The sequence below is a fragment of the Camelina sativa genome, chromosome 16 (genome assembly GCF_000633955.1).
Source record: "Camelina sativa cultivar DH55 chromosome 16, Cs, whole genome shotgun sequence".
Classification (NCBI taxonomy): domain Eukaryota; kingdom Viridiplantae; phylum Streptophyta; class Magnoliopsida; order Brassicales; family Brassicaceae; genus Camelina; species Camelina sativa.
The window spans coordinates 15,373,575-15,388,376 of NC_025700.1; the positions used below are offsets into that span (position 1 = coordinate 15,373,575).

The window sequence follows — 14,802 nt, forward strand, 5'->3', positions numbered from 1 at the left end:
TCAAGCCTTATGTTAATACGATAACTCAATAAGCACACTATGACTCGATGAGCATGAGTGGGTTGACGGGACGGAGATTGATAATTTCGAGTTCATCAAATGAAAACCAATGGCGAAGAAGCCCAATCATAGTCGACAACTCGACACTAGCTAAGAACATATGTTCTTTGTCGTGATTTTGGTCATTTAGTTAATCTGACTTAATTATGTACTAATCATGAGATATAAGCAATCAAAAACCAAAAAAAAAAAATTGCATGTCAATATGTGCAAATCCAACAAAAGTTGGTCGACGATGATCTTAATTACATAACTATGATTGGATCCGTGCTACAGCGCGGAGGAATATCGATATGGTATAATTTAATATAAAGATGTAGGAGTATCGAAAACAAAACAAAAAAAAAAAAAAAAAAAACTGCAATTCCTAAAAATTACACATTTACAGTGTGTGTTTCGACAAACCTACTTGCAAAAAAATACATTTGTTAAAATATCAAATGTAACCTTCTCTAACATATGATTGTGAATTTTACAAACCACATAACTCTTACAAAAATCATGACAGCATAATGAGTAATACTAAGAGGAATATTTATTGACATATAGTGGGTACTTACATATATTTTAACATTGTTTGGAGTTAAGTATGAAAAATATATAATACAGGACAAACAAAGAAAAATACGATCCATCGCACACACATATTTTTTTCATGTATAGTATTGGTACGTTAACTTTGACATTGGGGTTAATTGTTTTTTTTGTCTTCGTATACTATATATTTTAGAAAGGATTAAACATCATGAATATTATATTCAAAAATTCTAACTAACCAATTCAGGTAATTATAATAGTACAACAATCAAATACGTATTTTAGAAAGGAATAAACATAATGAATATTATATTCAAAACTTCTAACTAAGCAATTCAGGTACATTTTCCTGAGCTTCGACTACATAGTTAATTATCCATTTTGAAACCAATTCACATGTACAATAATATGAAAACAAAAGTTACAAACTAAATAATGTCCAAGAAAATACATATAAAAATGAAAAATGTAATAGACTTACCAATGCTTTCGATTTTCTAGAACAACCGTATCCACTAATTAAACATGGTGCAACTAAAATTAGATAACATTATAAATTAGAGATATAGTTAAGCATATAAAAATGACTTTACGGGTTAGGTTTTGTTTTTGCCTTCAAAATAGTATATTTTCCAAAACCTACAATTTCAAATAAAAGGACTAATATTAGATTAAAAAAAATGAATGAGAAAATGTCATTTCTATATTACTAACATATTAGAAAGTGAGAATTAGAGCTTACATATGATTCGGTCAAAACCACCAACTTTGTAATTTGTCACTTTTGTGTAAGTAGAGTATTGCTTCCAACAATGAACCATTTTCACCTTAATTTTCTAGGTTTGTTTGAAAGGTTTGATAGCATTGAGGCTTGTGAAACCATCATTACCAGCCATATTTTTGTTACAATTTTGCAAATAAAGTTTAGTGGGAAAATGAGAATGATATGAGAGTGGCACAACCTCATGATATGAGAGTGATTTTGGTCATTTAGTTAATCTGACTTAATTATGTACTAATCATGAGATATAAGCAATCAAAAACCAAAAAAAAAAAATTGCATGTCAATATGTGCAAATCCAACAAAAGTTGGTCGACGATGATCTTAATTACATGATAATATATAGTATCATTTTATTTTCTAATATTGGATACACTTAGAATAATATTAAATTACAATTTCGCCCAACACCATCGTTCGTTTGTTAATAATTTTTTTTCATAATTTGAATTAAAACTATCAACATTCTTTTTTTTTTTAACAAAACACTATAGTAGTTTAAGCGAATTCAATGAAGAACCAAGGTCTTTAATATTTTTTTTTGTGTGTCTAAGATGTTAATAAGATCTTAAGAAATTAGTATTGATTAGTATTTGTGTATGATAGATTTTTTTTTTTTTGGATTTATTTGGGTCAAATGTATAGAAAGTAGAGAATAGAGAAGTCGATATTTGTATACGAATTGTGACATGGTCAATAACTTCTATATTGGGTAAGATGATCAATTACTCGTTTCAGTATCCAACATATTAAGAAAATACATGAATGTAGGGTACAATTAATTAAAAATGATAATGATGAGGCTCCAAAAACCATATATAATTTTTTTTTTTTTTGTTATAATGATCTGCATAAGTTATGAGTAGGAGAGAGAGAAGGGGATCAGGTGAGAGAAGGACCACACTACTACTACAAGACTGTCACGGCTAGTAAGCTACGACTTCTAATCTCTCCCTCTTCATGTAACATCTGCAAGACTGCAACTCTCTTTCGGACAATCATACTTTTTACTCCTTTCTCTTACGTGGTCCTTCCTTGGGTTTTATTTTCACCTTTTTATTTTACAATTTTTTCCCCTATATTTTACTTTGTAATGGTTGAGATGAAGAAGAATACAGAATTTTGTATATTGATACTTCAAATAGTAGGAGCATAATTATTGATTGTTCTGTATCATCCTTGTCATAACTCGTAATAAAACCTGGTAGTGCGTGAGAATATGACATGTTGATGTGGTACATCCCAAAATATATATAAAAATTACTAATGCATTAGTGACTGATGACTTGATGTGAAACAAGTTGTTTATAAAAAAAGCAACAAGTTGAATAAGTGCCAAAATGTAAACTACACGATACTACGATTAAAATGTTGAACGTTCGATTTACAACAGTGAAACAATGAGTAATAATAAACTGACCTTTTTATCACCTACTTACCTTTTGTTCAAAAAGAAAAAGAAAAGAAAAATCACCTACTTGACCAATTTAATTATCTTTAAGGATATCTATTTATATATTAGTACGTATTGCTACGTGATAAGCACATTTTGTTTCATGGCTAGTGGCTACTACATCCAAGCTCTATAAGGTATGTGAATGTTTGAACAGAGTCAATAACATCTTACTTCTTTTTTACGGAGGTAGTACAAAAGTCTTAGAAACTTGATGAAACACGTTAAATAAAATGCAACAATTCTGGTACGTTGGGTTTGTACAAGAAAAGTCTCATTGATATGTTGGATTTGTACAAGAAAGTCCTAAGCCCGTGTAAGTTAATGGGCCATTTCTACAATGTCAATATAAAAACCCAAATATCATTCTGCCGTAATGTCAAATTCAAGGGACCTTATAAAGGAGAGAAGGGCCGTTAGACAAAGTATATGCGTACAAGAAATTGATGATACATGAAACACTCACAAGTGATCTTTATTTAGAAGTTAGAAATCATATAGAAGACCAAGATGAACTCTCTCTCTTTATTTTTTATGATTTAGCTTACTTTGACACCAAAATAAAATAAACCAATGAGCTATTTTGTTTATCATTAAACTAGAAAACACATTTATCATATATTTTTGTGATATCTAACAATGGTTCTAAACTTCTAATGTACGTGATTTCGGTAAAATGAGAAACGCAAACTGGACTAGTGATCCCATCTATATGGGTTGCACTTTGATCCTCGGTTTTGATTTTGGAATTGGAGTAAAAGCCCACTGGGCTTCTGGGAGAAAAACAAAAATATATATGATGATGATTTATTTTTATTCTTTTTATTGTCCAATTATGGGACTTTTGTTTTGGTTTTATGCTAGCTATATCAACGTATCTTTTGGAAAAGTATGTGTACGGGAGGGTATAATTATAAAAGGTCTGATATGCTCAACAAGTGGGTGTGTATGATACATTTTGATAGCAATGGGGTCCCATAAATATACGCTGACGATATTTCATTACAAAAAGAGTTTATAACCAAATTATACTTTTGATATATCTTGTTTAAATAACGAATGGTTGGTCCTAAACAGGTTACACTTGACAAGTGCTGCGTCAGATTGGGATCAGAATACAGCAATACAATTAAAATTATGCTCTTTTTATTTTAGGTGAATCAGCTACATAAATAATTGTAAAGTTTAGTTTAGTTTTAGGTATTAGATGAAGAAGTTAACCATTACAAACCAACCTTTTTAAAACTAAAGTGGATATATATACAGATTAATGTTAAAAGATAGATATTTACCAAAGAAAGTCAAAAATAGAAAAAAGAGTGGCCAAACAAAAAACTTACACTTAAAGAGGAGACTCTCTTGTCAATAACAATCCTATGAAGCCAATAGGGAAAACTTGTTACCTGACATAAGATTTCACTCAAAACTCCAGCATAAACCTTTTCTATTTTCTTTTTTGTTATTATGAAATTTTCTGATTTTTTTATATCTCAATTTTTAATAAATTGATGTTTTGACATTTTTACACATATTTATAAAATTTTGATTTTTTAAATTTATAATTACTCTATAGTAAATATATACAGTAGAACCTCTATAAATTAATAAGGTCGGGACCATGAAATTTTATTAATTTATAGAGGTTTTAATTTATCGATAAATTAATAATTATTAATTTATGAATAGAATTTTTTATCAGAAATTTAGAGTTTAGAAGAAATTGCTACTACTATTTTTCAAGGTGATGATGTAGTTGAAAAAAATATGACGGTACCTTTAGAACCAATTACACGTAAGGAAGCAATTACCGCGTCAAAAACTCTCTATAATTTCTAGATGCGATTTGAGAACACAACACCAGAAGTTTTTGATGCAGTCAGAAAGATTAAAGATGCTCTCCAACAAGAATGCAAATTCAAGAACAAACAAACAACAATAGATTCATATTTCACTAGATTTTCTTATATATATATATATATATATATATATATACTAGTTTATTTGATTATTAATTTATGATATTGATGGGACCATATTTTTATATGGGATTTTCAAAAAAATTATTAATTTATTATTTTATCGAATAGTGTCCAAAATTATACTAGTCCCAACTTGGGACCGGAGAAATTTATTAATTTATAGAGGTTATTAATTTACCGAATATTAATATATAGAGGTTCTACTGTATATATATATATATATATATATATATGTGTGTGTGTGTACATATAACCATTAGATAACATGCAATGTGGAAAAAGCATAAACTAAAAATTTATTTTAGGCTATTAATTACAAAATCAATATTTTAAAAACAAAAGAAAATTCTAAATTCTAAAACATCAACATATTAAGAACATAGAGAGTATTCTTCAACTCTTTTATTTTTCTATTTGTCAAAAATATACAAACAAAAACTAGTTCGGTAAAATTTAAAATCATATAAAAAAGTTAGAGATTTATGATTTGAAATTGATATATTTGTTTGCCTTGATCATAGCCACAATGAATATTCTGACATCTCAAATCGAAACGAAACGGATAATTTTCACCAATTTACTTAAAATCAGAAGATTATCGATATTTTTCTTATTTGCTAACTTTTCAGTCTCCACAAAATCTATACTAATAAAAAGTAGGAGCTATAAGCTCCTAAGACCGTCCACATAGGATTTTAAATCTCCAATTGTGATTAGATACTTCACTTATTAACATTTTATACAATTTCCAGAATTTTCTGTATTAAAAATTATTTTAAACAATCTATCATGATTTGACATGTCATTCATTAACATTTTTTAAATTTACAGAATTTTTTAGAAAAAGGAAAATTTTAAATTTATGGAAATCAAAGAACTATGCACAATATCCCACATCGGCTAGAAAAATTTTAAACAATGGTTCAGAACCAGTATAAATAAAATTAATATGCTTCCAACAACGAATGAGCAGGAAAGCTTGATTTGTCAGGCGTCCAAGTTTAAAAGTTTTATTTGGTTTGATTCGGTTTTTTATTTGATCAAAATAAAAGTTTCAAAAGTTTCAAGAAAACAAATTATAATATTTAAAAATTTTAATATTATAAATATTGAAACTTTTAAAAATTCTTAGCTTTTAAAATGTTTTTAAATATTATAATTTTTAAATTTTAAAAGTTTAAAATATTATAAATATTGACACTTTTTAAAAGTTTAAATATTATAAATATTGAAACTTTAAAAGTCCTTAGCTTTTAAAAAGTTTTTACATATTATAATTTTTAAATTTTAAAAGTTTAAAATATTATAAATATTGAAACTTTTTAAAAGGTTCAAAATTTAAATTTCGAAACCTTTTAAAAGTTTAAAATATTATAAATATTTATGTAAAACATAAATTTCTTATTTATCTACGTTTGTGCTTTTTATTTCTTATGAGCTGTAAAACATATTTTTGTGTATGATTTTATAGATAAGTTGATATTTTTTCATTAATTTTTTATTTTTTATCTTATTTTTTATTTTTATGAGAAAAGAAATGATTTTGTTCCTAGAGTTTGATGGATTAACAAGTTGTGTGGTAGTCTAAAAAAATGTTTTTTAGTGGAAGAAAGTGAAGAAGTTGACGAGGATGAAGAAGAAAAAGAGTATAGCGAAGAACTAGACGGTAAAAGTAATGATGACGATTACCACAAAATTTTGACAATAGAAATGACAAGAAAGAATATGAATAATAAGAAAACATTGAATAAAAAACATGAAAACATAGGTGGTAGCGATCAATTAAATATGAAAACGAGTTAAATTCATGATGATAAAATTGTTTTGTTTTTTTGGTGGTCAAAGAAATGGTTTAGGATATGTGAAGTCATCAGTTTAATTCGCCTCGTCTGGATATTGAGTTAAATTTATGATTTTTTTTATCAGATTTGATTTTATAACATAACTGATTTTTATATTTCAAAAAGTTGTGTATTTGAAATTTAACTTTTTCTTTAATACTAATTTAATTTTTTTATAATATAATATTTTACTACTATCATCAATCATATATAGTTTTTATTAGAATATATCAAATATACATATGCATAGCGTGGATTCAAAACCTAGTCTTTAAAGATAAAAGAGCTATTCAAGTCGATCGGCACAACTAAAAAAAAACAAAGAATCTGTTAACGGTAACTTCTAAACGTGGGTTCCCAAACGCTAAAAGGAACTGTCACACAATCACAAAACACAATCATGTGAAGTAAGTCCAAACAATCCTTTGGCTACCGTACACGTGCCTTATCTTTTAGAGGACGAGATCGCGTGTAATTGAAGCAAAGCATTTTTGCGTTTAAGGCGGTCCAGTTCTCTCTGATATTTATTTTTTTCTATTTTGGTAAGATATTTTTTTGTTTTAGAAAAACACATAAATCGGAATATAATAAAATAAAATAAAAGAAAACATTAATTATTACAATAATTTGAGAAGATCGCTTATACCGATGAGATTTCTCACGGGAGCAAGGGGACCGCTTGAACGTGGGTAGATGATAACAAAATTAAAATAACTATATGAAAAATAAATTAAAATATTTTTGTCGTAGTAAGTTTGTGTGACAGAGCAAATAAAATAATGATAAGGTTTTTAAGATCTACTGTATATAATCTTAAAAATTAAAGATCTTCTGATTTTTTTTTAATGGTATACTTTAATTGTTTTTTAGTGGTGGGACATCAGTAGTGAATGAGAGAAATGTAAAGATAGTGGGAGCTATTGTTTAGTAATTTTTAATTTTTATTTCATTCTCACAGTGGAAACTCCCTTGATTTAGTTGTTGGCATAAGGTTTATTAGAGTTGGAAGAAATTGTCCATCATAGATTTATATATAATAGTTTTCATAATTTGCTATTAATAATAAATTCATAATTAAAAAAAGAAAAAATATTCACATGCCAATGATATTTTTTGAATGTTTTTCCAAGAATGCGGTAGTTTATAAATTATGACTAAATATGTTTTTAGATTGATTGTCGAATGACACGTAGCTTATTAACAGATCTGACCTTTGTTTATTGTTTCTCCCCTCCCTCAGAAGTCAGATCTCATAGATATATTATTACTTAAGAATTGTTACACGAAAAGAAAAAAATATATACTTAAGAATTAAGGAGATTTATTACCGAAATTTTTCTATATTTCTGTTTGTTTATTTAAAAAAAATTGAGTACCAGATTTAAGTATATTAAATTTTCATTATATTATGAATAGTTACCAATATTCTTCATTTATCAAGTTTATGAATACTATTCAGTTATTTAATGTTTAGCAATAGTTTGATATACTAATGTATTATTGTACAAACAAAATTACCACAACACACTAATTTAAACCGGAGTTGCAATAGACCGTGTTTAAACTTCGATATTTATGTGCACCTTTCACAAATGATGACTTAACAAAATTTATAGTGAAAATAAACTTTTTTACTTTTTTTTTTAGTTTCTATTAACTATTAAGTAAAAAAAATTGGAGTATATTTCTAATTGATGCATTAAAATCATATTTATCTTCGAATTATCAGCTGCCATGTTATAGGAGTTATATTTTGAATTATCGCACATAGCGTCCTGTAGTTTAGTGATAACCGTAATTTTATTTGTCAAATGTTCTTAACTTACTTGTCATCAAAAAAACGCTTCTACAATTGATAGACTGGAAATCTAAAGCTTGGCTTTTTACGTGGCCAAATTGTTTCTAGTATTTGATAAAAAAAGTTATGAGCTCGCTTACCAAAACTAAAACTGATAACTAGATATTTTGAGACACAAAACCGGTTGTTGGTATGGATACCTTGAATAGAAAAATTAGTTGACAGTTGACACAATACATTATACATGTCCTAGAAATTAGTAAGTATGATTTTCGAATAACCGAAATATTATTGAAGTAATACAAAAAATGGTTTAGATAACATATGACTGTTGTCAAGAATAGAAAACAAGATAACAACGTATGACTATAGCCGTGTTCGTTTAGTTGTCGCTGAGCGACACTCAAAATAGCACTCATTTTAAAAAAAATTAATGATCCAACAACACATTTGCTATTGAAAAACATAAAATAGCGATGCAATTATCGTTTAAATGAGATGCCATATAAAGCAGTGATATTAATTATGACGAACAAAAGCTGTAACAATGAAAGAAAGAGGGAAAACCAGAGACAGTTATAGAAGAAAAAACCAGCATTGTCAATTCAATTTTCCGATCGCCAGAATATGTTGCTGCGACACGAAAAGAATAGGGCTATATGTAAATGTCAATGCAAAACCAAAATCATTTTTTTTTTGTCATCTGGTTTTTCCATTCATATGAGAAGGGATTACATAGTGTAGCTTTGTAATCTAATCAAAAGCTACTAAGGAAAAGTGATTTAAACAGTTCATGTAACCACTTGGGTGATCCCATGGATACATAAGATTGCAAGAATGCAAGATCAGGAACACTTTAAGCTATGAGAGAGGCACCTCTATTTGATTCTGGTTTCTCTAATTGGACACTTCAGTCTTGTATTCTAGTTAATTGCAGAAGCATTTCTGATTGTTGGTGAACGTAAGATGGCCAAGCTTTTGGTCTGTTTATCGCACCAGTCAGTATCGGTGATTCAGAGGCGAAGATTATTTTCGAGACTTTGTGGCTATACATGCTTTGAGCAGCCCATAAGAAACTCTGAAAATCTGCATCCTCTTTGTTCAAAGAGTTAGCCAATGCTTTTCTGCTGTGTAGCAGAACTGAACCTCTTTCATCCCTAAGAACCCAAGCTGCACCTGAAACCGAGTTCTTTTTTACTCTTGACGTGCCTATGTTGCACTTTAACCAACCAGAAGGTGGTGGTTTACATTTTGTCACATCCCATAATTCCTCGGTTTCTTCCTCTATTTCGCATTCCATATCTACTTGTTGAGACAAACTCCATTGTTCAGCGTCCTCTCTAATCTTTAGCAAAACCAAAATCATTGAAAACGCAAAAAATTAGCACTCACAAAAAAAATCTAAAATACATTTGTTATATTTTCGATCTAGAATTGACAATTTTATATGCATGTTCATCAACATATATATAATTTTAATAACTATCATTTTATAAGGGGATTTTCAAAAATAACTTTTTTTTCCAACTGGTATTATTATTAAAACACTTGGTTCCAACCAAGGTAGAATACAAAGTGGAATACTACGCTCAAATGAGGGGAGACTTAAGCCGACGGACTACAAGAATGTCCTCGGAGTCAAAGGCCGGAGGAAAACAAGATTTTCCCCGAAACTAACAAAGTTCACAAAAAAACCATACATAACAGAGCATTTGATAACAAAAACGAAAGGGAACAACAACCTTAATCTAAGAAAAAAGCAACCGGCCATGAAACCTTAACATAAACAATAGAACCAAGAGAGCAAAGAACTTCTTCTTCTAACACACAAACGGATGAGATTTACCAAGGATGCCCACGACCAACTCAAGAATAACATCAACCACCTCCTAACACGATGAGAGCCGATCTCTCTTAACCAAGAACCATGGACTTCATAACACGGCAAGCAAGACCACTCACTTAAGGAAGCGACAACGATGTTGATACGCCAAAGAACGTCAAACTAGAAGTCTTCAAAACGCGAGGAGCGAGGCCTAACTTCTCGTAGAACACCAATCATATAGACGAGACCGACGAAAACAGAGAAGACTATCACCCACTATGAACAAAAAGAAGAAGAAGGAACTCGGCAAACTTAAGGTTCTACTATCACATTCAAACAAAACGAAACCTCTGCTTAGAAAGGAGCCGAAACATCCCAATCAAAAGCTACTAAAACTGCTCAATACTACTAAGGACCACCATAAATCTATCACTAACAACAACCAACTAAAGCGATTCCATCTAACCCTAGCAAAACGTCGAAGAAGAAACGACCAGACGGCCGACTTACTGGACAGCAGAAACAGACGAGACCATGGCCATGGATTCACGAAAACCAACTCTCGAGATCCTCCAACAAGAATAGAGCACCCGCTAGATCTATAGATCTCGGACACCCAACAACAACCCTCTCTGGAGCAGCTGACCACCGACATAATCAAACACCCTCGCCGTGAAGATCTACCATTTCTACCACAATAAGCTTTTCTCCAACGAAATACAAGAGATAAACGAATTGCAGATCCAAAAAACTACAACACAAACGAAAAGGGGAAGCCACTGACAGCGTCGACGAGAAGCGCCAACCATCGTAGTGACTTCCCAGTCACATATCTGAAAAAACTAGGGTTTTGGTGTTTGGGAGAGGGAGAGAGCGGCTAAATAACTTTTTCATATGTCACTTTTAAAAAATATCATTCTTATATTGTGCTTTTTTAAAAATACCTCTTTTCTATGTGTAAAACAACTAAATTCTAAGCCTTAAACTCCAAATACTAAATCTTAACCCCTTAAAATTATATCTTAAATGTAAAATAGAAAACCCAAAACATTAAAAAAGTTATAAAACAATTTAACATATTGTAATTATGTAAAAAAGATAATTATGTAAAAGAAGATTTTTTTGAAAAAATATACCAAAAATGATATTTCTAACAAATTCTCCGCTTTATAAGAAATCTAAAATACATTTGTTTTATTCTCCATCTAGAAGTAACAATTTTATAACCATGTATTCATAAAAATCTATATAATTTCAATAAATGATATGTTGATAATATTAATTTAAAAATGGTAAACTATAATTAAGTTTGATTATTTACTGCTGATATTTTTTTTTGCTAATTCAGCAACTGCTGATTCATATTGTAATTGTATAAGTTATAACATAAATAAAATATTATTTTACTCGATAACATACTATTTATCAAAGTAAATAAAAACGTTTCAGTTACAAAGTGATTAGTCCATTTTATCCATTATTTTTCGAAATTCTATATAACGAATAAAATAGACTAAATATATATATTTCCTTTTATATCATATAAAATTGTATTGTTTTTTTTTTTCCGCAGAAAATTGTATTGTTATCAAGTTAACAAAGAACAAACCGAAACATCCCTAATCTAATCATACCTAAACTAAAATTCCCTAAAAAAGGTATATCAAAATATTTCCTTACTATAAACTACCAAAAGAAATCTTAATTAAAATAGAAACATAATAAATTCATAACATATCCATCGAGCAAAACGACCCCTTTAATATTTTATTTCAATATAAATATTTTGTTTTTTGAAAAAAAAAAGAAAGGAAAAAAAAAAAAAGGGTATGGCCCTATAAATGAACAAAGGGACCTCAACAATCTCCTCTTCTCTCGTCGTCGCCGTCTCCTTTGGCCCTAACTAAACACACACACTTCACGCTCTCTCTTCTCTCTCACACCTTTCATCATCCCTTCTTCTATGTTCATCTAAGCTCCTCCCTTCTCTCTCTCTCTCTCTCCTTCGCCGCCATAGCTTTCACCACTCCCTTTAAACAAAGCTGTACAGTTAAAGCTTAAGGTACGAACACGAATCTTATCTTTAAATCCTTCAGATCTGTGAATTTGGCTTTCAAAAAATAACGGATCTGTTCTCGTTTTGTTGTTAATTTCAGATTCAGATCTTGCGTTTTTGTTTTTTTGCTTAGAGATCTAATTTTCAAAAATCTCTGTGTGTGTTCATATGTGAATCAGGTTATTTTGAAAAAAAATTTTGTTTGAAAAAATTTGGAAAAAGATGAATCACTTTGCGGTACAACCAAACGCGTTCGCAGCTGGTGGAGATTTGAGAAGCTCTGTTTCAGTTGTTGAAAGAGATCAAACCACCGTCGTTTGCCCAAAACCACGTCGTATTGGTCTCCGTAACTACCATAATCATCATCCTTCTCGATCTCTCCGTTGCTACTTCAGGTTTTGTTGAATTATATTAAAATCCTCACTCCTGTGATTGATTGATTCAATTTGACTGAGATTGGTTTGTGATTTTTGTGTGTTTCAGTCATCAATTGGAGCTATGTGAATCTAAAGCAGAGACTGATATCTTAGATATCATACTCACCAAGGTTTGTATTCTTCTTCGTTCTCCTTAAATTTTAGGTGATATTGAGTTGTTTTTGGTAGGTGAAACTTTGGTAAACGATCTTTTTCAATCAAAAGAAACTAGTAGCAAGTCGGTTTCTTGAAAATATTATTCTAGAAGGAAAATAAAAAGTAGTAGTGTATTAACCGTGTACGATTCTTGATTATATATAAAAAAAGGGAACATGTGATCGTTGTGTGTGTGTGTGTATTTAGAGGACTTTGTCGAAAACTTTAGGAATAAAGACGTCTTCTTCGAGTTGACTCCTTACAGCACATAGTGTGGGTCACCTATGTTTCTTTAAACCATTTAAGCCAAAAGAAGTGTATGAATTATATAATCATGGAGGAGGAGACTGATGATGATGTGTTTTGGTTGACAGGATGATTATGGTACAGAACAAGTTCATACGCAGCAGGTAATAGACTCGCCGTCCCCGTTTTTATGTGGGTCGCCGCCGAGCAGAGTCGCTAACCCATTAACACAGGATGCACGATTCAGAGATGACATCGTACTAGTCTCTTCACCACCGGTGGGTTTACCTCAGTCATCTCCTTCTTCTACTTCCTCTGGGAGGAAAGGAGGAGGGTGTGTTGTTAGAGGCAATTTTGGTAACAGCCCAGCGGTTAGGATTGAAGGGTTTGATTGTCTTGACAGGGACAGCAGAAACTGCTCTATCCCTGCCTTGGCTTAGAGATAAAAAAAAACAACATCGAAACACCCTTTAGGGATTTTTCATACAATATACTCTTTTGAATTAACTCACAAGAAAACCAAATTAGTGGCGTCGTAAATATAAGTAGTGTTAAGGAGATTGAGATGTTGTGTGGAATCTTTTTGAAGGGGGTAAAGAGTAAGAAGAGTACGAGATCGATCGATCTATTGGAGTTTGCTTCCTTTTTTTTTTCACGAGTGTAAATAGGTAACGGAGCAAAATTTCTGGGTTTAAGTTTTTTTATATAAGTTTGTAGTGTTTTTAATGGGTCATATCTTGTAAGTATTAAGGTGAGGGAAAAATAAAAGTTTTAGGTTTTGGGAGAAGTATTAAATATATTTGGGAAGGTTTCTTTGTATGGTCATTTGTGTAAAGTAAAGAAGGTTTGAGACCAAATCAGAGATAGAAGAAAGAAAGATATTTTGGGTATTAGTTTTTTTTTCTTTTCTTTTGAGAGTCGGTTTCGAAGCTGAGAAAAAAATTTGTACAAAATGAAGAAATTGAAATGATATTTTTTTACTTATGAAAGCAGCGAATATTGTTGTTTCTGATAGAGATGATGTAATGAGTAAATAAAAAGAAAAGCTGTGAACTGAGATGTGCCATGTGTTTCACAAACGTTGGAGACTCAGTTCAAAATATCTGGTTGGTTTAATTATTATTATTTTACTTTCCAGAACAAAAAAATTAATGTGGTTATTACTTATTAGCAACAAAACTTTAAGAATTATGACTTCATTCAATTGTAAAGTTGAGATAAATTAGTTAAAGATGTGAGTAAAAAATCAAGAGTTATATAAAATAACTTGAGAAAGTGTTAAAAAGGTAAATGAAAATGTGTGAATATATTCGTGATAAGATAAAGTGTGGGTTTTTTATTTTAAAAAAAAAAAAGATAGGGAGAAAAAAAAAAAAAAGTAAGAACATGCGGTCTCTCTCAGCATCTTCTACGCTTTTGGTTACAAGAATATCGTCAGATCTGTGAAAGTCTGACACTCTGCTTCTGCTACTGTTCCCATTTCATTTTTAAAAAAATTTTAACTTTTTATTCTTTTAATAACTCACCAGTTATTATTTATTATGTTTTGGTAGAAACTAAATTGAAGTATAGAAATGTCTGAATAACAATAAAAACAATTTTTTTTATTTATGTAATTTTAAAATAATTAAAATATGTAAATTTAAACAAAAAA

General features: G+C 29.9%; 1 protein-coding gene across 1 annotated transcript; it reads left to right on the forward strand.

Annotated features, from left to right (window-relative positions):
• Positions 12,136–14,207, forward strand: LOC104750667. The gene is made up of 4 exons (XM_010472496.2): positions 12,136–12,336; positions 12,510–12,725; positions 12,814–12,877; positions 13,277–14,207. The coding sequence occupies exons 2-4, from the start codon at positions 12,553–12,555 to the stop codon at positions 13,586–13,588; spliced, it is 549 nt and encodes a 182-aa protein (XP_010470798.1). The 5' UTR covers positions 12,136–12,336; positions 12,510–12,552; the 3' UTR covers positions 13,589–14,207.

Excerpts from the sequence above, each read along its gene's own strand:
- LOC104750667 (XM_010472496.2), top strand. The coding sequence starts at position 12,553 with ATGAATCACTTTGCGGTACAACCAAACGCGTTCGCAGCTGGTGGAGAT. Across the intron at positions 12,726-12,813 it reads TCTCTCCGTTGCTACTTCAG|TCATCAATTGGAGCTATGTG; the intron begins GTTTTGTTGAAT and ends TGTGTGTTTCAG. Across the intron at positions 12,878-13,276 it reads TAGATATCATACTCACCAAG|GATGATTATGGTACAGAACA; the intron begins GTTTGTATTCTT and ends TTTGGTTGACAG.